General features: G+C 34.7%; 4 protein-coding genes across 4 annotated transcripts; 3 read left to right on the forward strand and 1 right to left on the reverse strand.

Moving 5' to 3' along the window:
- Positions 1-687: 687 nt before the first annotated feature.
- Positions 688-4,712, reverse strand: LOC109811754 (uncharacterized). Its single transcript, XM_020375578.3, has 5 exons — positions 4,482-4,712; positions 4,332-4,405; positions 2,236-2,339; positions 1,327-1,381; positions 688-1,118 (listed from the first exon to the last, which is right to left on the reverse strand). Exons 1-5 carry the CDS (start codon positions 4,554-4,556, stop codon positions 989-991), a joined length of 438 nt encoding a protein of 145 aa, XP_020231167.1. The 5' UTR covers positions 4,557-4,712; the 3' UTR covers positions 688-988.
- A 2,959-nt stretch (positions 4,713-7,671) lies between these two features.
- LOC145958828 (uncharacterized) lies at positions 7,672-9,810 on the forward strand. Its single transcript, XM_083076374.1, has 2 exons — positions 7,672-8,858; positions 9,148-9,810. Exon 1 carries the CDS (start codon positions 7,756-7,758, stop codon positions 8,344-8,346), a length of 591 nt encoding a protein of 196 aa, XP_082932500.1. The 5' UTR covers positions 7,672-7,755; the 3' UTR covers positions 8,347-8,858; positions 9,148-9,810.
- LOC145958529 (uncharacterized) lies at positions 8,423-13,067 on the forward strand. The gene is made up of 5 exons (XM_083076027.1): positions 8,423-8,619; positions 8,740-8,978; positions 9,083-9,318; positions 11,313-11,425; positions 11,513-13,067. The coding sequence occupies exons 1-5, from the start codon at positions 8,423-8,425 to the stop codon at positions 13,065-13,067; spliced, it is 2,340 nt and encodes a 779-aa protein (XP_082932153.1).
- Positions 13,068-18,830: 5,763 nt separating this feature from the next.
- LOC109811774 (uncharacterized) lies at positions 18,831-24,445 on the forward strand. Its single transcript, XM_020375603.3, has 5 exons — positions 18,831-19,135; positions 21,481-21,544; positions 22,153-22,554; positions 23,145-23,488; positions 23,993-24,445. Exons 1-5 carry the CDS (start codon positions 19,043-19,045, stop codon positions 24,206-24,208), a joined length of 1,119 nt encoding a protein of 372 aa, XP_020231192.1. The 5' UTR covers positions 18,831-19,042; the 3' UTR covers positions 24,209-24,445.
- The last annotated feature ends 2,018 nt before the right edge of the window (positions 24,446-26,463 follow it).

Genomic DNA, 26,463 nt, shown 5'->3' on the forward strand with positions numbered 1-26,463 from the left:
TCTGGATACATTAAAATTAGCTTTATTAGCTGAATAAAGTAAAATGACTTTTTGTACAATTATTTGAAAATTCGATGAATCTCAGCCTAGAACCAGCTTTTCTTTACTCCTGTAAAAATTAATACTTTCCTTAATATCCACTCTACGAAGAGATTGAATTTTGAAAGGAGGAAATTTTAGCCAAACAAATTGAATTTGTAACTACCTTTTTAATGCAAACTGATGATCGCTTGTATAAAAATAAGCACACAATAGCTTTGATTAAAGACTACAAGAGAGCTTTGCCAGAAAAAAGGCTAAAAGAGTGGCGTGCTATTCGGAATTAGAATACGATACAATTGCAGCAGTGTCTGGACACGATCGCTACGGGAACGAATTAGCTTTGATTAAATGCTGCATGGAACGTAGTTTAGAGTGCAGCTAGTTTTCTTCCCCTTATTTTTTCTTTCTGTACGTAACCAACGAAAAGAAAAACACAACTTAGGGAGCCGAACCGTTCGGTATTGACTTCCATAAAACTACACTATGCACTGGCTAAGACAAACAACTATAAAATGGACATCGAATGCAGAATAGTAATACAATAGCTGGCGGCAATTATTCACTTTGTGATGGGTATACTAAACCATAATAGCAGCCCGTAGCACATCCAACTATACTACGCACTAGCATAGACAGGCAAACAACTAGGAAATAGATGTGAAATGCAGAATAAAATAGAGGGTTTAAGGCCCTCAACACATACATCAATTTCATACCGAATCATATAAATAACAGCCCTTAATTCTCAAAAAAAAAAACAAAAAAATAACAGCCCTTAACGCAATTATAACCCCACAAAAATATGATTGGGAAATCTGTTTTTAGGCTAGGAAATTGATGGTTGAGGCCATGACTGTCTTTTCAGTCGTAAGTTCCAAAATTCCTGCTCCTGGTAATAATAACGCCTTGGTTTGCGTTAACCTTTCTATGATAACATGCATTGATTTCAGTTCTTCTTCACCACGTGTTTTCCATTGGGAAAATTAGCTTGGGAATCTGCTGGTGGAGTTGATCCATTGCTGCATTGTTCTTCAAAACCTACTACAGGATCTGTATATGTCTTTAAACAAGACAAGCTAGACAGAAATGTGGGAGCATGGATTAGTAACTGGAATGTTAGAAAAAACTTATGTACTTTCTTATTAGGTTATTTTTTTAATGCTTGGTATATCTTTCTTGTATTCAACTTTATTTTTCAGTATATAGAGGCTAACAACCCCGAGTCAATCATTCTTAAATGTATTCTTCGCTTAGATTTTTTTTTTCTTCCTAACGCGTGCTTACCTGCTTGATTTTATGACTTCACCGTCTATTGTTATTTGCACATCAAATATGTTGCCTGCAAAAAATTATACTTATTATCATTTGACACTTGACTTTTTTTTTGAAGTAAAAACTAATATTTTAATGTATAAAATAAAGATTGGCAAGAAACAAAGGAATGAAATCTTGGGGAGGGTATATGTACAGTTGTACACATCCTTTACCCCGAGGAATGGAGAGGCTATTTCCAGGATTTGAACCTGCAAGTCCAAGCCACAAGGCAACAATTTTACAGTGGGCACCAAAGCTCACCCTCAACCTATAAACATTAATTAACAATAGCCACTGTTTGGAAAATCCTAGCAGATAGCGTACAAACTAGTTGTACACATACTTCCGCAAGTGGAGAGGCTATCAGGATTTGCGTTGCACCACAAACAGTCTCTGTTGCGGCACAGAGCTGCTCTACCCTGCTTGGGCATCACAGCACTGCTACAAGCTGCTTTTATCGTGCTTAATGATAGCTTCAAACTCTTGATCGATTTCTTTCCATTTAAATGATATGCATCCATTCTTCCTAATGAACTTTGACACAGATCACAATTTTTTTCTTTATACTTTGTTCATTTAAAATTGACATTTCCTTCCATTATCACTGTTCTAGTATATTTTGAAAATTTACAAACACAAAAAATTAATTTTTCTGAGAAGTAAAATTAATCAAATGGGCCTTATATGAAAAAATAAAATAAAATTAGAGGAGTACATGCTTGAACTGCAGCAAAATATTCACAAAGGTATGAACAATGGGCTCTTCATGCATAAATGAAAGGAATCTGTAATACTAGTGGCGGGAAAGCAAGCATCTTATATTGCATATTTAGTAATATACATAATACATATCCTTTTTAAAGGGCTAATGTTGCATACCTCCATAAAACCCGTTCGTAGAGAAATATTTAGACAGCAACCGATGAGTGTAATCATCATTATATTTTCTGAATCTCTCAATGCATTGTGGACTGTCCAAGTGACTGTAGATTTAAGAATAATAAATTATTTTGATCTGGACAAAGAAATTGCAGCTAATAACACTTTTCAATCCAAAGATTTTAGCTTTATGTCCTTTAAAATATAAGGCACATATTTTACATCATTTCAAAATAGATACTTTTTTGCCAAAAGGTAAAATAGAATAAAGGAAAAGAAGAATTAGATATGATAGCAGGAAAATGTCACTCTTTTGGAATACCCTCCAGGGGAGTGACTGCGATATGCAGTTTGGGCATACTAATGACTATGTAATTGACAATGAAGTTATATGACTAAAGAGGTCAGATGAGCAATTGAATTTTATTGAAAATATTGAAAATATCCATGGGAAATTTCACTCTTCTCCATGAGATACTGAAACGGCACTAGTCTTCCTAAACCACTATGGTAAGGAGGAATTCAAAATGGACTACATATATATATATGTGTGCAAAACAAGCACTTATCAATGGAGAAGTAAACTTTTGCTTCTTTTAAGTTTCCAAATCATATACAATGAAAAAGAACTGAATTAGCAATTATATGGTACAAAATCAACTGGAAAACGTAACCATACATTCTATAAGGTGTTAAGCCCACATACACCAAAGGTTAAGACTAAGTTACAACAATAGAAAGTGACATGGCAGTATGGTCATCCAAACAAATAAAGTTTTTTTGCTTCCAACTAATATTACAGATTGCTAAGATAAAGATAATAAGTTCGAAGGAAGTTTCTGTTCTGAAAAAGAGAGAGGGAAATTAAATATATAAAAAAGCTGTTTTAATACACAGGTACCAATTCCAGTTTCAAGTTTCAATACAAAGAACTTCATTAGTGTCTCAAAAATGGCTTGAAATACTTATACTGTTGATCACATCTATTGCAAAATGTTAGATAATTTCAAGCATCTTGCTGCCACTAAAGCCAGAACCTTGGCACTTCATCTATTTGGCTCAGTTGGCAACTGAAGCTCCATGTGAGCGATCTTTAATCACAATGCAAGTGCTTAAGTCTTCCAACAAGAGGTGTCTATGGCCATAGCCATACCATTAGAAATTGGGGATTAGGCACACATCTAAAGGGTGTGGAAACACCTCATGGGAGACCATACAAACACTGGGAAACGTTCACAATCTTATATGAGAAAGAAGAAAAAAGCCCAGGAAGAGAGGGTGAAAAAGTCAAGGCTGCTAAAATTAATACTTCGCCAACAGAATATTGCAGAATCAAAGTTGGAGCATGATGATTCTCCTAAATTCCTATTGCAATTTCTTTGATTATCCACATCTACATGTTCTCGCCCTCCCTTGTTTTATCTTTTCCCCTTCCCTCTCTATTTTTTTATTACAAATATTAGCACCTATTCTGGTGGATCCATCTTGTTTAATTTCAATATCTGCGGTGGTGGTATCAAATCCTCCCTAAAGAAATCAGTCAAGCCAAACATATAGTTTGTATGGACCCATTCTACATGAACTGTTAAAAATTCTACTTTAAAACTAGCTTATAAATGAGTTAAAAATAAGATTTTGGAGAAGCTAATAAAAGAAAACTTCTACAAAATAACTTATGCATAAGCTTATTTTAGCTTATGGAGAAAACTTTTTCATTTATCTTTCCTATTTTGCTCTCCTAAAAGTACATCTGGATAAGTTTACCCATGTACACCAGTAGTTGTATTTTCTAACACTTTACTAGTTGAACATTTTAACTACACTACAACCAAACTTCTACCCAACTTCAAGTTCAAAAACACCACGCAAGTGGCAAAACCTAAAAGATAAAGATCCACTCACAATCATCCACAATGCTGTCACCACAAGAAAACAATAACAACGAAAAAAGCCACTCGAAATTCCGACCACAATAAAAATAAAAAAGCTTTTCAGTTCAAGATTTCTACAGAAAATTCAAATCAAAAAAATAAAAAATAGTTATCCACACACCGAATCGAATCAACAGTGAATAAATAATAATAATAAAAACATACTCGAGACCATCGGTGAATTTAGGTTTTTTGTCATCGTCGACGTGGCAAACGCCGTTATTTGTTGCAGGTTCCACCTAGCGAAAGAAAACCCTGGAAATAATTAGCGTAGAGCGCGTGCGCATGTTGAAGCGAGTGAAGTGAGTGACTCACCTGGTTGTTGGGGGAGGAGTTGCCGGAATCGGAGGCGGCGCGTGGAGGAGGAGAAGGTGAAGGCACGGTAGCCATTTTGAATTTGTCTTGCAAATTCAGGTTTTTTGCATTTGCAAATTGGGATTGGAATTGGATGCGACAAAGTGAATATTTCTAACAAAGTCGCCACCTTACTGCACTCTACTCCTGGCCCACATGGTTGTGTGCTAACACCATCTGGTCTTCACTCTTCACACAACTGATGGCTTGTTTTTAGTTAATTAATTGTGTATATAATTTCTTAAATATTTCCAAATTTTAGTTTTTATTTTTTATTTTTAAAATAAGTTTAATACTATCTGTACATGCCCAAGTTATATATATATAATTTAGATTAAATATGTTTTGAGTTTAAGTTAAAAAAATTATTTCTTAAATTTAAAATTATTATTTTTGTCATGTAATTTTAATTAAAATAATTTTCAAAATAAAAAAGAATATGGTTGAAAAAAAATCATTGAAGATAGTGACTAAATTTCTTGACAAAAATTATTCATTGAAGTTAGTGAATACTTTGTATAAATGAATTATATGAATATAAAAAAAAAAAATTCAAAATCACATTAACATTACATAGAGAGTTTTTTACTCAAATAATATATTTTTAAAAAAAATTTATCTAAATAGCAACTATGCAAATTTATTTCCTCAACTAGCATCATTTACTGTTTACATATTTTTTTTTTTTCGTTTTAGATCTCTGGGAATTTTGCATTTAGAACGGTTCGTTCTGCAACTACAACGACCCGTTCTGCATGCATTCTCGTCGTGTTTTTTTTTTGCATGAGCCGTTCTAGAGTTGTTTTTTTTCTTCACATAACTTCAATGTTGGAACGACCCGTTCTAAACTAGGGATTTTAGCCCTTTTTAGTAGTTTGGAACGGGCTGTTCTGCTTTTGGAACAGACCGTTCTGACCAATTCTATGCACTATGCCTTTTTATTATCAATGTAATATGAATTTTAATGTTTAGCTTATAAACTATTATAATTATACATTATTTGGACATGTTTTCGTAGTGTGATGTGCAAGTTATCTAGATTTTTCATTATTAGCCACAGTTTGACTCGTACAAGTTTCGAATCTATTAAGACAATGTCCCATTATTATCATCTCGTGTTTTTAAGTTTAAGACACTATAGTTTCATACTTCAAAGGTGTTTCCTTTAAATCTAGCTTCAAACTTAGCATTGCAGCGAACACAATTTACTCTTTCAACTCAAACACAACGTAGTCTCAAAGAATAACATCAAGTAATTAAATTTATTGAATATTAACTTTATAAATATAACTAAATAAATTTATTAAAACTCATTATAACAATAAAATCAATGGTGACAGGAACTAAATCCATGACCAATATTTGGACATGTCTTCCTAGTGTGACCAGAGGTGTGACAATAGGAACAATTTTTGAGTGCTTAACCTTGTAAGTGCAATGGTTGACAATGTGAAATCTGTTAATGGCATCTTGCATTTGTTCTTTTGTTTGGAAGCGTTGGCCAACAAAGAGTGTTCCAGGTGGATACACAACCATTTCACGTTCCAACAGATGACTATACTCAGTGTCTTGTTGTTGGATTTCATTGGGAAAGTTTAAAAAGTGTGGAGGTGGGTTGTATATGGCTACTGGTTCTAGTGGTAGATTATTTGGAATTGGAAGGATTTCTTCTTCACCATCATCTTGATGTTCAAAGAGGATTTCGTCTTCGTTCTCGTTAAAAGGATCAAAGACATTTTCTGTTGGGAGACCAACAAGAAGATGATCTTCAATGTTAGTTTGAATATTGGGTTGAGAGGCAAAAGCTGTAGCTTGGTCAAATGGCTAAGAAAGTATTTGATTAAGGTCCACGACTGGACCAGTTAAAAGCTGTGTGTATGACTCAACGTCGTGGTTAGAGGGAATATCATAAGAATGGTGGGTTAGTATTTTGATAACTTTGATAAATTTGGTATGGTGAAAGTGAAGGTGAAACCTGTGGTGAAAGTGAAGGTATTTATAATGGAAGGTTCTGACACCTAGAACGGGCCATTCCAAAACCAGAACGGCCCGTTCTAAATTTCTAAAGAGGCCTAAAACCCTAGTTTAGAACGACCCATTCTAGTTTTAGAACGCCCAATTCTAGTTTTAGAACGCCCCATTCTAGGTGTCAGAACGGTCCGTTCTGACTTTAGAACGGGTCATTTCAGATGCAAAATTAACGCATGTTCAAGCAGAACAACTCGTTCTGGTTGTAGAACGGGCCGTTCCAAAATGCGAAAAAAATTAAAAAATAAGTGAACAGTAAATGGTACTAGTTGGGGAAATAAATTTGCAAAGTTGTTATTTAGGTAAAAAAATTTTAAAAATGTATTATTTGAGTAAAAAATTCTACAATAGTAGCAATGTAGCATCAAATAAATTTAATTTAATATTTTTACTAATGAAAATACTAGTAAAAGAGTTTTGTGTGACATATTCAATAATCATTGAATTTTGTTTTGCAAAATTCACTAACAATATGTTTTTTAATAACATTAATATGTATTTTTCATTAGAAACATGCATGCTCAAGTAGATTAGAACCACTATGAATAGAAGAATTCTCTCTTTAAATATTTAACACAATTGCATTCATTTATATCCTTAACTTTGGTATCATTGAGATAAGAGATGTCATTTATATGTACGTATGTGTGGAAAGTTAAAAAATCATTATATAATAATAAATAAAATTGTAATAGAGAAACTATTCAAAAATTGAAATAGAAAAGAAAAATAGAGATTTGAGATGATTTTCATTTATTCAATCTTCTATATAGAATAATATAATATTCTTATGCATGAAGATAATTAATTTGATAGTTTTGGTAGGATTCTATTATGTATTCCTAATTATATATGTCCATTTATCTTTTCCATCTTTGAGCTAGACTTTCAAGATCATTGATTATGCTTGATAAGAATAAAATAAAATATACGACTGCAACTACCGTATCATGCCATGATTGTAATTTCCATATTTATCTTAACATGACAGCAATGTATATCAATTTGATATCTGTCAGTGGACAAAATTAGGATACTAGCCATATTAGTTGGCGTAATTCTAGCCTAGGATTTATTCATGTTTCATGTATATATTAGCATATCATGATCAATATACAGCAACAGTTTCGAATACATTTTGGCATGGTATCAGAGCTTAACCTAGCTCTGATATCCAACAGCTCGAGAACGCAATTGGACTGCTAAAATGGCAGAGAACAGAGAGAAGATTAAAACCGAGGCGGTGAAGAAAATGCCATCGCCCTACGATCTGAGTGCTAGTGATAATCCCGGAAACGTGATTACACAAGTACAATTAAAAGGAGAAAACTATGAGGAATGGGCCACGGCGGTGAAGATCTCTTTGCGGGCTCGAAGAAAATGGGGTTTCATAGATGGAACTCACGAGGAACTTGAAAAAGACACATCCGAGATGGAAGATTGGTGGATAATTCAATCGATTCTTGTGTCTTGGATACTAAACACCATAGAACCCAGTTTACATTCCATTGTTGCCTACATGGAAAACGCAAAAGACTTGTGGGATGACATCAAGGAACGATTCTCGATCGTGAACGGACCAAGAATCCAGCAGCTAAAGTCAGAATTGGCAGAATGCAAACAAGGAATGACTATGGTTGCCTATTATGGGAAGATGAAAACAATGTGGGACGAACTAGCAAATTACGAGCAAATCCCACAATGTAAATGTGGGGGATGCAAGTGTAATATTGCAACCAAACTTGAGAAACGGAGAGAAGAAGAAAAAATTCATCAGTTCTTGATGGGGGCTGGATGACGAGACCTATGGAACAGCACGATCAAATGTTTTGGCAACAGATCCATTGCCCTCATTGAATCAGGTATATGCCACCATGGAGCAAGAAGAAAGGGTGAGAACGATCACCAGGTCTAAAGAAGAGCGAGGAACGATCGTGGGACTGGCTGTGCAAGCGGAGACTAAGAACAAGCTGCGTAATGAAGCAAAAGAAAAATCAGTTATGTGCGCGCATTGTGGAAGGACAGGACATGACAAGGGCAGTTGCTTCGAGGTCATAGGTTATCCAGATTGGTGGGGAGAGAGGCCACAGAATGAAAACAAAAGTATTGGGAGAAATCAATCAAGGACAGGGTCCTTCTGAGGGAAAGGAGGAGCAACTTGTGTCAATGTGGCACATACTGGTGCAAGTAGCAATGACTCAAGGTCAGAAACCAGAAAACCGGAAGTAGCAGGACTAAGTAATGAGCAATGGCAGATCTTGGCAGCCATGTTGAATTCTCACAAGGCAAATGAAACTGAAAAGATGACTGGTAAGAAAACATGTGACTTGTGGATTGTTGACAGTGGCGCCTCTAACCATATGACAGGAACGCTAGAAAACTTGTGGGAGAGCCGAGCCTTAGACGGATGCCCTGTGGGATTGCCAAATGGTGAATTAGTGCTAGCAAACAAAGAAGGATCAATTTTCCTTGATGGAGGACTGAAATCGAAAATGTCCTATATGTCCCGAAGTTGAATTGCAATTTGATTTCAGTGTCACAATTAACAGATGAAGCAAAATGTACAGTGCATTTTACTAATAGATTTTGTGCAATGCAGGACCACACTTCGAGGACGCTGATTGGAGCGTGTGAACGAAAAGATGGCCTCTATTGGTATCGTGGTGTGAGTGGCATAAAGGTTTATCAAATCAACGCAGAAGATCAACTCGAGATTTGGCACCAGCGAATGGGACATCCCGCCTATCAGATTGTTGAGAAAATTTCGAATGTGAGCAGCGGGCATAGAAATAAGAACACAAATCAAACGTGTGAAGTGTGTGAGAGATCAAAGCAAAGTAGGAAAAAATTCCCTAAGTAATTTTCAAGCATCCAACATTTTCGATTTAATACATTGTGATTTATGGGGTCCATATAAAACTCCTTCTTCTTGTGGTGCGTCTTATTTTTTAACTTTGGTTGATGATTGTTCTCGAGCTGTTTGGATATACCTGTTGAATAATAAGAAAGACGTGTCACAAACCTTAATGAATTTCATCGCTTTGATAGAACGACAATACGAGAAACAAGTCAAAGCGATACGAAGTGATAATGGAACTGAGTTTATGTGTCTCCAACGATATTTTCAGCAACATGGGATACTCCATCAAACCTCATGCACTGGAACACCTCAGCAAAATGGGAGAGTCGAACGAAAACATCGACACATCCTAAATGTAGCACGTGCTCTACGATTTCAAGGACAACTTCCGCTTAGATTCTGGGGAGAATGCATTTTGACCGCGGGTTACTTGATCAATCGTACACCCTCAACACTTCTCCAAGGAAAAACTCCATATGAAATATTGAATGGGAAGCCACCCACTTATGAACATCTGCGGGTGTTTGGATGCCTGTGTTATGCACATAACTGTTAAGTCTCAATTTTACCTCTTTTTGGATGAGGCTTATTGAACAAATTCCACTCATCCTTTGAACCATTGCAATATAATTGTTCTCTTTTTGGTTCATTTTGTGTGCAGATATAACTAACCCAAATTCATCTAACAATACCTTAATCCACCTCATTTTTTGTGCAGGTATTGAGGAAGAGTGGAAAGTTGAAGACTCTTAGGATTGGAAACCTAAGAAGCTAAGGAGCAGAGAAGAGGTTCTGCGCCGGGCTCAATATAACCTGCGCTGGGCGTGACAAAAACAGAGTATTTCATCTCTGCCAGTTATATTAAGCCGGGCGCAAAAGGAATTAAGCCGGGCGCAAAAGGAAGTAAGCCGGGCGCAAAAGGAATTGCGCCGGGCTTGTGTTGAGACAGAGAGTGCTTGACTTCTCTGGAAGAACTTGCGCCGGGCGCGAATAATTGTGCGCCGGGCGCGGAACCCTAATCTGATCTCCCAGGCTCGTATTTGAAGCAATTTTCGGGGATCTTTCTCTCCATTCACACATTGGGCGCCTCCAGGAGCTGCGGAAGGGATTCCCAGGGCTTGGGATCGTCCGTGTGCGGATCTTTCCTTCGGTTCTTCACTTCCTCTTCCATCTCTATTTTGTATTTGCCCTCTTTGTTGAGTGGTTTCACCCATTTTGTGGGGTTAGATGTAACCAACGTACTCTATTGTAATCTTTACGGGTTTAATGATATATATACATGTTGTTTTATTCGTTGTTGTGTTTGTTTCTATTCTTAATGCTTGCTTTGGATTTAATCTCATTGCATGATATAGGTTCCATTGGGTATTGGAAAATAACCCTTGAAACTAGCTCTGAAACAAATGCCTAGTGGGAAATGTATCTAGGAATGGAGCTTAGCCCATTAGTAGTCTTAAACCCTAGCCCGTAATGCGGATGTAGATATTGGGTACTCAAGGGATTGATATTCAATATCCACATCTAGGCTCTTGCTCTAAGGGATTAGGTTTGAGTAAACTTATGGGTTGACTAAGCAATAAATTCAACAAGAGATTAAGGATACATTAGTGTTACGTTTGGTGAAATCTGACCCCCACAACCTCACAATACCACAATACCATTCCTTACCTTTTCCACTCACAAAACAATATTTATTTACAGCTTTCATTCCAATAGTCACAACTTTGCATTCACTGCACAAACTATGAAATTGGAATTATTCTTTAGTCACGAATAGTCAATAAATGCTTATATTACCTTCTAATCCCTGTGGATACGATATTTTTACTACTTGAACGGCCGGTATACTTGCCGTGTTTGAGACCGTTGATAGAATTAAACAAATTTACAAATATTAACAAAAGTGTTTCAACGGAATTCTCAACAATAACCAAGATAGGAAGGGTGACAAATTTGCAAGTAGAAGTCGCAAGAGTGTGTTTGTTGGATATTCGGTTGGACAGAAGGGATGGAAATTGTTTGATTTGGAAAGAGAAGTCTTTTGAATTTCGAGAGATGTCAAGTTTGTAGAACATGAATTCCCGTTTGCCTCTCTCGCCCATAGTGGACATTTGGAGGTGGAATTGCCCTCTGTTGATGTTGGCATCGTCGAAGAAGCATTGCCTGGACTTGGTACAACAAATAATGACAAACACGTTGTGGAGATTGGTGAAAATAACTCCACAACAAAGGATGTGCCCACAACTGAATTCAGGGGGGGCCAAGATGAGTATCATGAACAAGAGCCCTCCTCCCAGGCTATTCTCCCATCAGAACCAACTAACAGTATGACGATAGAACAAGAGGTTAACGAGATGCATACTGTTCCTGCACCGCTCGAAAGAGGTCATTGTGTCCGACAGCCATCTGTGAAACTTCGTGATTATGTCACTAACACCACCATACAAATCGGGCCCTCACTCCGCACTCCACATTCCGCTTCCTCAGGTATGTCTTATCCATTGACAAATTACCTAAACTGTGATAAATTTTCCTTGCACCACCGAATCTTTCTTGCAGCTCTTCACGAAGAGCGAGAACCTATGCATTTCTCTGAAGCTGTTAGGGATGCTCGATGGAGAGATGCCATGACTAGTGAAATCCATGCTCTCCAAAGTAAGGGAACCTGGGACATTACCCCTTTACCGGCAGACAAAAAGCCTCTGGGATGCAAGTGGATTTATAAAATCAAATATCACTATGATGGGAGTGTTGAACGCTTCAAAGCACGATTAGTTGTCTTGGGCAATCACCAAGTCGAAGGGATTGACTACGACGAGACCTTTGCCCCAGTGGCAAAGATGGTTACCATTCGTACAGTGTTGGCAGTGGCTATCGCCAAAGACTGGGAACTCCATCAAATGGATGTCCATAATGTTTTTCTGCACGGAGATCTTGAGGAAGTCGTGTACATGAAACTACTGCCGGGGTTCTTAGTGTCTCAAAAGGGTATGGTGTGTCGTCTCCGCAAGTCCCTTTATGGCCTTCGCCAAGCTCCTCGGTGTTGGTTTTCTAAACTCTCAAATGTTCTTGTTCAATACGGGTTTCAACGCTCTCAGTCAGATCAATCCTTGTTCATCTTTTGGAAAGGAGATGTACAACTGGTCGTGTTGGTTTATGTGGATGACCTTGTCATTGCTGGTAATCACCGTGAGACCATTGCGAAATTCAAAGACTATCTGCATCAATGTTTCCATATGAAGGACTTAGGTAAATTAAAATACTTTCTTGGGGTGGAGGTTGCCCGGTCTCCTACAGGACTTTTCTTGTGCCAACGTAAGTATGCATTGGACATCATAGCTGAAGCAGGTTTGCTTGGGGGGAAACCTGTGTCCACTCCCATTGAAGAAAATCATCGTCTAGCACTGGCTGATGGTGAACTACTCTCTGACCCGAGCCAATATCGACGCCTCGTTGGGTGCCTTATTTATTTGTGTTTTACACGGCCTGAATTATCCTACAGTGTTCATGTCCTATCTCAGTTCATGCACCAACCGCGAGAGGAGCACTGGCGCGCTACACTACGTGTGGTACGTTGTTTAAAGGGTCAACCGGGTCAGAGTGTGCTTTTAAAAAGGGAAAGTGATCTTCGTCTTTATGGTTGGTGTGACTCAGACTGAGCTAGTTGTCCTCTCATGCGACGATCTCTCACAGGTTGGTTTATTTTCCTTGGCCAATCCCCCATTTCATGGAAAACCAAGAAGCAACACACAGTTTCTCGATCCTCCGCTGAAGCAGAATATCGATCTATGGCCAACACAACCTGTGAGTTGAAATGGCTTCAAGGTCTTCTTTCGATTCTGGGCATTCCCTACTCCGAGCCCATGAATCTCTATTGTGACAACCAAGCAGCCCTTCACATTGCCAAAAATCCTGTTTTTCATGAACGAACGAAGCATATTGAAGTGGACTGCCATCTTGTTCGTGATGAAATACAACACAATCGTATTCAACCTGTTTATGTGTCCACTCACCATCAACTTGCTGACCTCTTCACCAAATCTCTTGGCGCCACTCAATTTGGTTCATTTTTGGGAAAGCTAGGCATTCATAACCTCCATGCTCCATCTTGAGGAGAGGTGATAAGAATAAAATAAAATATACGAATGCAACTACGTATCATGCCATGATTGTAATTTCCATATTTATCTTAACATGACAACAATGTATATCAATTTGATATCTATCAGTGGACAAAATTAGGATACTAGCCATATTAGTTGGCATAATTCTAGCCTAGGATTTCTTCATGTTTCATGTATATATTAGCATATCATGATCAATATACAGCAACAGTTTCGAATACATTTTGGCAATGTTTGAATGATTTGGTATGAATTGATATGTATGTTTGTTGATCTACTAACAACATTTGAGTAGGATGATAAAATATATCGAGACCTTGAAAAATACTCATGGTTAAAAATAGGAAGTTTATATTAAAAGAGTAACAATGTATTAATTAATTTATTTTTAATTTGCAATGGATTAAAATATCATGTGCATATTACTTCAATTTTTTATTAGACTAATTCTAATAGTTTAATATATTAAATTTAATATAATTTTTAATAAATAAAAAGTTATATATTCATTCCTTAATAACCACTTTGGATACTGATTAGAAAAATATTAAAGATAATTATATTTCATTGTCAATATGTAATATGCAAACTTATTGGTTTTGAAAGAGTAATCAAGTTGGTTAAGCTTTTAGCTTCTTCTAGTTAGAACTTGGGTTTGGATGAAAATAAGTCAGACCTTAAACATTAACTTATGGTTTGATTTCTTTAAAGTCTAGTCTAACATGATCTCTTTAATAATAAGGATAAATTTAGGCTTTTAAAAAAATCTATTTATTTTAAAAAATTAGGCTTAGGCTTATAAAAAAGTCTGTTAAGTCTGATAGGTCAATTTATTTATCTATATAATATAATAAAAAATTTAATATACATATATTATTAATAATATAAATAAAAAATAATTGTATTAGTTCTAAATTGATTGTATTGAATAATTGTGTCATTTTTTAAAATTACTAGTTTTTAAACCAATAATTTGAATGAGTATTATCATAAATATTTTTATTTTTAAAATAGGAGTTGACTACTAAAAGTATGTCAAGTGAGATAATTGAAACAATTAATTTTTTTAATAAGATTAACCAACCTTTTTTATCATAGGCTATGGGTGAGCATACATCAATGTACATGGATGTACATGAGTTATCCCTTTAACAAAAAATAATTTCATCTATTCTTTTTTTATGACATTATATATGTACTCGGTACTCCTAAGATAAGAAGAAAAACAAGGATGAGAAGTAGAAGCAGAATGGGTGAGAGAGAAAAAATTAAAAATAAATGAGAAAAAAGTCATGTGAAATATCAATAGTTTTTGGTGAGATTGTTAAACGAGTGAATCATGTATAAATTCTACTAAAGGATCAAATTTAGGTTCATGCACTTCTATCCAAACCCCTTCATCTTTCAATCACTAGGTTAATGTTAGTGGTCATACATTTAAAAATATTATAGAACAAATCCTTATCATATAAAAGAAAAATATGAAATTTTTTAAAACACGAGATAAAATATATATAATTTTTTGTGGAGAAAATAAAGATACTAAAATGGGTTAAATAATGTTAATCAAAAACTCAACACAGTATATATCTAATTCTTGTTCAACCAGATCAAGTTTCACTATCTTTTATAAATATAAAATATTATTTTACAATCTACTTTTGACTCAACCTAAATATTATTTGACTTGTTATTTCATGCAAGTATTTAAATATTCTTTTAATGCAAAACCTATATAAGCTTCAAAAAACTAAGTATTTTTTACAGGCAACCCAAATATTATTTTACAAATAAACCTCTCAAAGTTCAACCTAGTATTATTTTACAAATAAGTATCTCTAAACTCAAAGAAATAACACAAAATTAAAGTTGGGTAATCTAACAATATTGTTTTGTCTTACTATTAAAATGTAATACAACCAATTAAATATAAGGTTTTTTACAAAAGAAAGAAATGTACAATGATGTTCTTGTAAGTCTTTCTCTTATTTTCTTTCTGGATTTTAAAGCTTCTTTATAGAAATGTTTCATAAAGATGATCGTTGCAAATCCTTAAGCTTCTCACATGTTTATTTTGTCTGTCTTCATCTTCGTTCAATGCAGAGAAAAGTGTTTGTGGATGAATTAAATATGTTTCACCAAATTGTTACTTCTTATTTAATCAAAGAAGCTATTTATCATCTTTTAGGTACTAAAATAGAGGAATTATGCATGTGTTGGTAAGAAACAACTTTTCCTACAATCTTTTTTGCATAGTTTTAAAAATCAGACCGGTCATCATGTAACGACCCACCCTAGGCCGTCACATCAATAACCAACCAAAATAAAATAATATAAAATAAAGAAAATAGAGCAAAATCCAGCTACGCTAGAGTGTAATTATACAATAACATATAAATTGTTTCCAAAATATATAATATAATCTTCTATAGCAGAGTCATCATCCTTAGTAAAGTTATACAGTAATCCAAAAAGATAATATAATTACAATGTCATGAAAACATCAAAATAAGACACCCTAGGTGCTGGTCAAGCTCTAAACCTAGCCACTTATCAAAGCAGCTATCCAAAAGACTCCTTGTTATCCCAAAGCCTCATACCTGATCTGCTCCCCCACATAGTGAGATCATCACAGTCCACATCATGGAAATATAAGGGTTAGCACATATAAAACCAATCATAGTACATCATAATAAAATATCATTAAACAAATATTTATCCACAGTATTTATTCAGACCAACAAGTCATTTTCAAGCTAAATATAGACCAACCCAAAATATAATGTATACACGTCCATGCCAATGTATACATATTTTATGATAATAAAATAATCCATAACCAATGTATACAATCCATACCATATGTATACATATTCCATATCCAAAACAAAGTCACACCACTGTATAATCCATGATGTAACCAACACATCCAAACCAAATGTTGGCCTCAACACCATCCAAACCAAGTGTTGATACGGTGAACCTCTCATGGAAAATATACAGTTAGATTACGTCGTCACGTAACCCTGGTGGGGCCACCTCATCCATCGGTATGACTCGGCCTAAACCCATACCGGTAGCAAATAGAATACTTAGAGGAGTACTTCAGAATCCACCTAACATCTGAAGTGGTTTATTATATAACCTTTGGAAAAGTTCCACATTGGAATCCTCACCATGGGATTCCCAAATTCTATATTTTTCCAAAGATTATATCCTGATCTCACCAAGAGATCTAATCCATACCATAATCTTACTCCTTTAAGTCCTATTTACTTTTCCAAACCACATACACATAGCATATTCCATAATTAAACATAACCATAACCATGCCAATTTGTCAATATAATAATAATATAAATAATTAAATATCCAAAACAACCATCAATTGATCCAAATTATATTATGTGAAATGAAAATCTCCACATAAAATAGCATATTAAAATTATACTATTCCTATCATGCTCATACGCACTAGATTAATTTTATAAGCACTACCCTTACTTGGATAAACCTGAACTGAAACTCGGGCAGAACCTCCACCTCTCTCCTTAAGCAAGGACCGAAACTCGGGCAGAATCTCCTCTTCTCCCTCCTCTTTTCTCTCCCCTGGCAGAACCTCCTCTACTGGATTCCTCTTTCTCTCTCCTCTTTTCTTTTCTTTCTCTCTCTCTCTCCCTTCTCTTTCTCTCTCTCTCTCTTCTCTTTCTCTCTCTCTAAGATTTTCACTTCCCTCAGTATATTTTTTTTCACCCCCCTGGCCCCTATTTATAGGCAACCAGAGTCACCCGGAACGGCCCGTATTGAATTCGGAACGGCCCGTTCCGAATCTTTCAAATGTACGCAAATTTTTAAACTGGAACGGCCCGTTCCAAAATCGGAACGACCCGTTCCCAAAAAGCAGAACGGCCCGTTCTAAAATCAGAACGGCCCGTTCCGATACTCATCCAGAACGGCCCGTTCTCCTTCCGGAAAGGCCCGTTCTCCCTCTAGAATGGCCCGTACTCCCAGTTGGAACGGCCCGTTCTGGACCCGTTCTCACTAAAAAAATTTAGTATAATTTTTAAGCTTGGAACGGCCCGTTTTGCTTTTGGAACGGCCCGTTCCAAGTTACCAAAACACCCCTTAAATTTTTTTTAAAATTGCGAAAATGCCATCAGTAATAAAATTACAAGAATACCCCTATACCTTTATAAAATTTACGAAAATGCCATTGATAATTAATAATAATAAAAATGGGTATTACACATCAAATCAATTAAGATACTGGGTTAGTGGGTCAAATGTTAAATCGGTGAGCCACTAATTGAACTGCATAACCCGGTTTTTATTAATTATTTTAAAAATATTAATATTAAATATATTTTATACTTATAAATTTCAATAAATTCATATCCTATTTTAAATTTCAATTTCCATCTTACTTAAAATTATCTTTATTTTTATTTTGTATAAAGAAATACATAAAAAAATTACATGTTAAACTGTATATTAATACAAATTAAAAATATAATAACATTTACATATATAATTTACTTGCAATTGATATCGCAAAATAAAAAAATAATTTTTTTTTTGTTGAACTGGTTTGACCCACCAGTTCACTGGTCGAATCGGGAAATTGTCCGATTCACTTCGATTTGAAACAAGTCAAGTGCATAATTAATCCAACTTAAGACTCGAATCGGTTGAACCACTGGTTCCTAGTTCAACCAGTCTAACTGGTCGGTCCGATCCGATTTTTAAACACTGATTTTTCATGCTTTTATGGGATATGCTAGTTTATAATGCAAAATATGTCTTTAGTTCTTTTAGTGAATTGTGAGTACTAAAGAAATTTTTTCCATTCATACAAAGTATATATCCTAATAATGAAGTGCTTAGCCCGTGAAATTTAATTTTCTAATTATCTTACCTCTATTTATATTAAAGTTTTATCCGAAAAACTTTTTTCTTACAAAAAAAGTCTATCCTTATTATAATTAAACATAAAGTATGAAAATTTAAAATCATTTTTTAATCTAACAATTTTTTATTAAAACAAAAACAGATAAAAAGTAATTTTTGTTTTGATAAATTAAGGATTATCTTAATTCACAACTAAAGATTAAACTTTTAAACTATTATGATTTATTTAAGAAGTTAAACTCATTCAATGAATATGTTTTTACATGCACACTAACCAAGACAATGTTATACACAATGTAATTACTATTCAAGATAAATAAATAAAAAAAATTCAAGCACACACAAAAAATGTTGATTAAAAAAAGTGGGTAAAATAAAAAGTTGTCATGGCAACATACACCAAACGGGTTCAGTTCAATCCTACACCTAGATACCTACCGGCTGACGGCAGTGTAAGACTCGAACCGAAAGTCTGAAGCACTTTGGATTTTAATATTTAAACCCTTAATTGTTCAAGTTGTTAAGATGGTTCGGTGATTTCAACGTGACCCTACCAACCTTCAACGCCACTCTCTTGTTGCTTCCTTCCTTCACATATTACTATGTCTATGGCAAATGCTAAGTTCGGTTCTTCCTTTTCTTGTTCCGCGGCTTCTCTTTCTTCTTCTCCTTTCCATCGCACAAGAGTTTCCCAGGTATTACTTACACTGATTAATTTACGGAATTGTTCCCCAATTTTCCAATTTCACATTGTTTTTCATTTTCAGTTTTCGTTGCCAATTTCACACGCCTACATGGGTTGACTAAGACTGACCGATATTTATTTATGCATTTGTTAATGCTGTTTATTTCTTGTGTAGTGTTAGCTTTGTGTTTTCGCATTTTGTTGAACTAGAATTGTAGAACCTTCTCTGTTAAACCTTAAGAAGAAAAAGTTAATTTTGTTATATATTTTTGAGTTGCCGGGGGAGAATGTCCTTGCTACTATTGGACTTAGATAGGAATAGGATAGGATTGTTGCTGAATTTCGCTTCATCGGTGGGGGGTTTTGCTGAAAATAATCATCAGTGGAAATTCAGACAATAGATTGTGTTATTTGGAAAAGTAAGCTTAATGAAGAAGGAAATTCTTAGCATTCTGTTTGCCCTCTGGCGCAGCAAGATTGATGTTAAAATCTTCATTTTTAACAGCCTTGTAAGTTGAAACCTTACCCTAGTCAATTTTATTTGATCAATTACACCAACTGTATATGTCATTGACATTTGGACAGAAGAAAGGGAAATTAAGTGGACACTGTTGAATATTATTTGATCATTGGATCTTTCCTAAAAGATTCTTTAAGAAGATAAACTGATATCATGGTCTTCATACAAATATACGAAGGATGTGCAAGATAAGCTACTTGGTTTTTTGTTATTTACACTAACAATAATTATGGAATTACCAGCTGAAAATTATCATAGCCAGCTAGCAGGTGAAATATAGGTAATTACCAATGTTGTGTTCTGCTAGAAAAAGATTTGTGAGGCATTAGTTATAAGGTGGGGTTATAAGAGGTAGAACTAAATAGTATTGATCTGGTTTGGGATGCAAGTTCAATAGTTAGTTAAATCTTATTAGCTAACTTAGCAATCAGTTTGATGAGTTTCCTAGCTGTAATTGATTTGTGCTAGTACTAAATTTTTGTCTCTTCTCTTTCTCTCTGTCTCACGCACTCTTTCTTTCAAGTTTCTTAGGGTGCTTAATTGTTTTAGCCTTTTAGGTTTATGTTAGATACAAGTTGCACAATAAATTGCTAAAGCATGTTCAAACGAATGTTTGCATTTACCTGAGACATGATCAAATGGATGTGAACATTCTAATTGATTTTTGTGCATTAATTTTAATATTTAGTCAATAATTAATATGTTTAATGTGATTGTCAGAGTGAAAAAAATTGGGGATTCATTTTATAGTCACTTGCTCAAAGCCATGAATCCCATGATTACAAATTAAATTCTGTTTGGTATTCATCAATGTTAAAATGAGATAGAGATAGGATGGAATTTCTCAAGTGAAAAGATACTGATTGTTGGGGACCCAATTTAAGATAAATGAAAGAACTATATTATTGATTGAAAATATAAGAAGCATTACTAGATAAACCCTAATTCCAGAGCAGAAGCTCCTCATAGAAGAAATTCCCTCTCTGCCCAAGTCAGAGCATACACTCTAGACTCCCAGTTGAAAATACCAAACTCTACACATTTCCTTCTCCTGTCCCTACCTATATAACATATTCCATTATCTTGTTTCTTTTTCTCTCTCGGTAACAAACTCTTCCCTCCTTTCCCACCTAATGTGATTCTAAGTAGGGCTTGTATATTTCGGCTTGTGGTAGAGAACCTATCACTCGTCACACACACAGGAGGCATATCTAATGAGAGCGTGAGGGATGCTTGGAGTAAATCTTGGTCATACAATCAAACTCAGACAATCAAGATTGTTTTATTTAGTTTTAATCGTAACCATTGATTTCAATTATATGTTGAAATTTCTCCTGCTCTTATCTCACACCACACACACAAACACACACATATAGGCTTCATGATACATTTTACAAGGCTAAGGATAAGTTGTTGCTATTTCCTAGACATGAATTCCTATGAACACTGAATGCATTTCACATGTGATACATGAACTGTATGTGGTTATTCTGACAACCAGTTCTATGAAAATTTAGTGAATTGGTTTGTACTATTTAATTTTTATTAGTTGATATTTTTCACATATAAATAGTACATGCTATAGATTAATAACTATACACATAATTCTTGAAAATTGATGATGATGGGGTCATGAGGCATGACATGTATTACTCTTTCCATTTTCAACTTTGCACATGTTTTGCTTAGCAATTCATGTGATTTGCTATTTGAGTTATGCTCTCTGATTAAATCCATTTCAAGAAACTGCTATTCAAAATTGTTAACTGCTGTATCTTTGAGTATAGCTTTATTTAATCTTACGCTTACATAATTTCTTTTCATTTAATATTTAGTTGAGCTTATCACAAGGCTTGTTTGTCAACCAAACTGGTGCTCAGCTGCAACTGTACACTAAAGGTAGCTTGCTTATTTAATGGTTGGTTCTTGAATTTCTACATTCTACATCAACACGTCCAACTCAATTACTTATTTCATCCTTTAAAGATATATCGAGTTTGATATGAATGATTCCAAGCATACTTGAGTAAATTTTTGTAGAAATTTGGAATGTTAGTGTAAATTGCAACCCACCCTTGAACTTTTCCCTGCGTGGATTAGACCTTAGTGGTACAGAAAGGTGCAAATGATTGCTGAACTTCACACTTTGAGAAAAACCCTCTATAAAGAAAACCTTTAATTATGGTTTTATTGAAGATTGAAAAACTAAAAGGATACTGCATTTTAGATTAGGACCACATTTGCAAATTCCCCACTTTTTCGTTTTTGTTGTTGTTGTTGTCACATGATAGTTCCATCAGATGGTTAACAGTTTGCATAATGGAGGGTGCTTTTACAAAAGTGTGATGTTCCCAGGGGTCATTTTTACACTTTAAACCTTAAGGTATAATCTGCATGTGGACCAAAGTTGAATGGTGTGAACTGCAATTTCCAATATATTTTTTATTAACTTTTTTGAATATGTCTCTGTTAACATTCTTTTGTTTTTGCATTTGTATCGTGGTTAGACAAATCATGCCAGCTTAAGTTTGTACATGGAATGCTGAACTTGAAAGGAAGGTTACAGAAACAGCATAATGCTCTTTTTGTTGTCTCTGAGGATCAATCACAATACTGTGAGCTTGAAACAACTGCTTTAGTGCCAGAAAACGATACCATTGCAGAAGACAACTCTCCCGGCAGCAACTCATATTTTCATTTATCAGGGAGTCATGGAAAACCAGGCCTTATATCATTTTATAACCGTCCATACGGGAGAGATAGTAAGATCCTTTTATCAAATTCAGAGAGAAGTCAAAACAGCATATTGTGGTTTATTGGCCCTGCAGTCCTCGTTGCTTCATTCATTTTTCCCTCACTTTATTTACGCAAAGTGCTTTCCATCATTTTTGAGGACTCGCTGTTAACTGGTAACTTTTCCTTCAAAGAAAGACTCTGTTGTGTTTGAATGTTGTGTGTATTTGGTGCTCTATTGCTTTGTCTGCAGCAATTTGCATAACTTACTTTTTTTTTATGTGGAGAGTTTTTTATCATTTGGATGTTGTTCGTACTAGGTTGGTAACATCATCTTCGATCAATATGGATAAGCATTTGCTGATATAAATTTTGCAACTTCAATATGAATAATTCCTGAAGCTTTGGTTTTTAACCAAGCTGAATGATGCATTGATGCTATGTGATCCATGTAGCCGTCCTCACCTAGTGGGATAAGACTTTGTTGTTGTAATATCAACAATCAACAAAACATTTTCAAAAGTTGAAATTGGTTTAGTTTAGAAATTCAAAATGCTTGTGGAGTGGCATGGAAAAGGAGAGTTGTAGTTATTGTAATTCTTCAATGAGCTGCAACATTGGTACCTGTTAGATGATCCATCCTCAAATTCTATAATTTTGAATTGCTTGCTTTAATTCTTCTTTTTCTATTATCTTTTCTTTCTTTCATAACTCTGAATTGTCACTGAACTCTAAAGTTTGAAGTATCTTCTTTCTTTATCTCCAGATTTCCTCATATTATTCTTCACAGAAGCAATCTTCTATTGTGGTGTTGCGGTATTCCTTTTTCTACTAGACTATCTAAGACGACCAATGCTACTGGATACTGCTGCAAATAATAGTGATTCTCTGCCCCAACAATTAGGACACAGAGTCTCTTCTGTTGCTACCTTAGTGCTTAGTCTTGTAATTCCAATGGTGACTATGGGTTTTGTCTGGCCGTGGACTGGCCCTGCAGCCTCTGCAACTCTTGCTCCATACCTTGTTGGTATAGTTGTCCAATTTGCATTTGAGCAGTATGCCAGATATCGAAAGTCACCTTCATGGTCTGCTATCCCATTAATCTTTCAGGTAAGAACAATCCAAATCCAATCCCTTATTAACTTTCTGTATTTTGTCTTCATAGTAGAAAGTGTAAAGTAATTTTTATTTGTTTTTTCCTGATTAAAAGTCTAAATTTACATTTGGCTATGGGTCTTTTTGGATGAACTTCTCCAGAAGCATTTATAGGGGAGGAAAATAAGGAAAAATGAACTAAGCTTCTCCATAAACTAATACACAAGTTAATTTGTAAAAGTTCTCTGCTATTAGCTTTTTCAAAATCTTATTTTTAACCCATATATAAGTTAGTTTTAACTTATGGAGAAGCTTATTTTAATTTTATTCCTATTTTTTTCCCTTAGAGTGTTTCTTGAGAAGTTTATCTAAACTAGTTCTATCTTAGATTTGCTCTCTCTCATATTGGATTGAGTCAACTAAAATGTTTCTAATATTCTTATGTCCATCTTTCCCGATTGATTATGTTATTCACAATAAAGAAATGAAGTGTTATTAACAATAAAATGTTATTAACAGGTGTATAGGCTTCACCAACTAAATAGAGCAGCACAACTGGTGACAGCTTTATCATTTACAGTAAGAGGAGCTGAGATGACCTCTCACAACATGGCCATAAACAGCTCTTTGGGTACCCTTCTAAATGTCCTACAATTCCTTGGTGTGATTTGCATTTGGTCCCTGTCTAGCTTCCTCATGAGATTTTTCCCTTGTGCTTCCACAACTACGCAGTAAAGAATTTCTTGTAAAGTTTGTTAACAATGTCATCTCACCCGTTCATCTTCGTTCAGAATATGTAGATGTACCTGGGTTTATTTTTTGGTGGTATAAAATTGTTAATTCTAATTCAAAATTTGGACGCTGATCCTCTGACTCCGTCTAGAATAAAAAATGGTTACAAGAATTTGTAATTGAGGATTTTGGATACCGATCGATGAAGAAAAGGAATACTTATAGTTCTAGTTCTGCTAAGGCATGTGTTTTGAAATATTAGATATATGTAATTAAAAGTCTTTAGGAATAATACTAGGATTGACCTAGTGGTGGAGATTGGAATTGATATAAGTAGGCATGGCAATCTAACCCGTCCCCGTGGGTACCCGCCCCGATTTGGACGGGGAAAACCCGTGTTTATCGGGTTCGGGTTCGGGTTTTTCCCGATTGATAAAATCGGGGGCGGGGGCGGGGACGGGGATGTTAATACCCACCCCGCCCCTGCACCCATACCCGCCCCCCGCCCCCGCCCCGCTTAATAATATAATTAAAAAATTATTTTTATATATATATAAACCAAAATTAAAAATATTTATATGTAAAAATTTATATTATTTTTCTTTTCTTTTATTTTTTTAAAATTATTCATATTTATTTAAAAGAAAAAAATAAGAAAAAAAAAGAAAAAAAATAGGAGCGGGGGCGGGGACGGGGCGGGGAAACCCGAACCCCGCCGGGGACGGGGATGGGGACCTAGATTTTACCCCCGGCGGGTATCGGGGGCGGGTGCGGGGGCGGTTTAAATTTGCGGGGGCGGGGGCGGGGAACGTAAAACCCGCCCCCGCCCCGCCCCGTTGCCATGCCTAGATATAAGCATAGTTTTAAAAACGTGGGTGAGTGAGTTAAAGGTTGAACTGGTGGGTCACTAGTTGAATTGCATGACTCGATTTTTATTATTATTTTTAAAAAAATATTCATGTTAAATATATTTTATACTTATAAATTTTAATAAATTCATATCTTATTTTAAATTTCAATTTTTTTATTTTTTTAAAATTATTTTTATTTTTATTTTGTAAAAAAATATATAAAAAATACATGTTAAACTGTATATTAATACAAATTAAAAATATAAATAATATGTACATATATAACATGCTTGTAATTGATATTACAAAATAATATATGTAATATCTATAGATATTATATTATTAAATATATAATTTTAAATTAATAATATACTATAAAAATTATTTAAGTTGTATATATTACAAACAAATACATTAGAACAAGTAGTCATTGTTATATTTAATAAGACTCTTTGCTCTTTCATTAAGAGATTCAATTTCATTATTATTTTTGTGATTTATAGTCCTTTTTTAAAAAAAAAGTGGTTGAACTGGTTTGACTTACCGGTTCACCAGTTGAATCCAAAAATTGACCGGTTCAATCTGGTTTGAAACGGGTCGACTGCATAACTGATCTAACTTAAGATTCAGACCAGCTAGACCACTGGTTCCTGGTCCAACTGGTCCGACTGGCTGATTCAATCCGATTTTTAAAACACTGGATATAAGAGAATTTAAGTATGATTCTTATTTTTTGTCGTTGTAATATTTTTTTATTGATAAAAAAGTCATTAGGATTAAGTACGCATATTAGATATTCTGAGTCCATTATTAACATTTCACTAAATTAAATTTTTTTATAATATACTAAGATAAATTATGACATTAATCTATATATTTTTTTTATATATAAAATTAACAGTAACAATCGATTGCAACATTATTTAAAGTAATTATTCGAAAATATTAAAAAATATTACTAAAATATGTGGCTATGAACGGCGCATGGGCAAACCCTGCTGGACACTCAATCATATACAAAACTTGTTTGTTAGTACTTGAATACTGAGAAAATGAGTGTAAAGATAGCACTGAAAGCGAAGTAATGCGTTGAAAAATGAAAAATAATTTACATGAGGTATTTGTCTTCGGTGATTAGGCTTTAATATATTTGGAATCTTAGTAATAAACTTGAGCAATATTCCCTCAATTTTATTGGATTTGTGTAAGTGTATATAATATATTTGATCGTAATAGAAAGTTATTAGTATGTGCATTTTTCAATTAAAGAATTAGTTGTTGATTCTTAACTAAGATATAGAATTATAAACGAATCAAGTCGTTGAGAGTTCTCTTATATATAAAAAATAAAATAAAATTGTAGCAAACCAACTCCACAGGTTATTGGCTCTATTTAGAACTTCTAAC

This window comes from Cajanus cajan, chromosome 6 (genome assembly GCF_000230855.2).
Source record: "Cajanus cajan strain Asha chromosome 6, NIPB_CcT2T_4, whole genome shotgun sequence".
In the NCBI taxonomy this organism is placed as follows: Eukaryota; Viridiplantae; Streptophyta; class Magnoliopsida; order Fabales; family Fabaceae; genus Cajanus; species Cajanus cajan.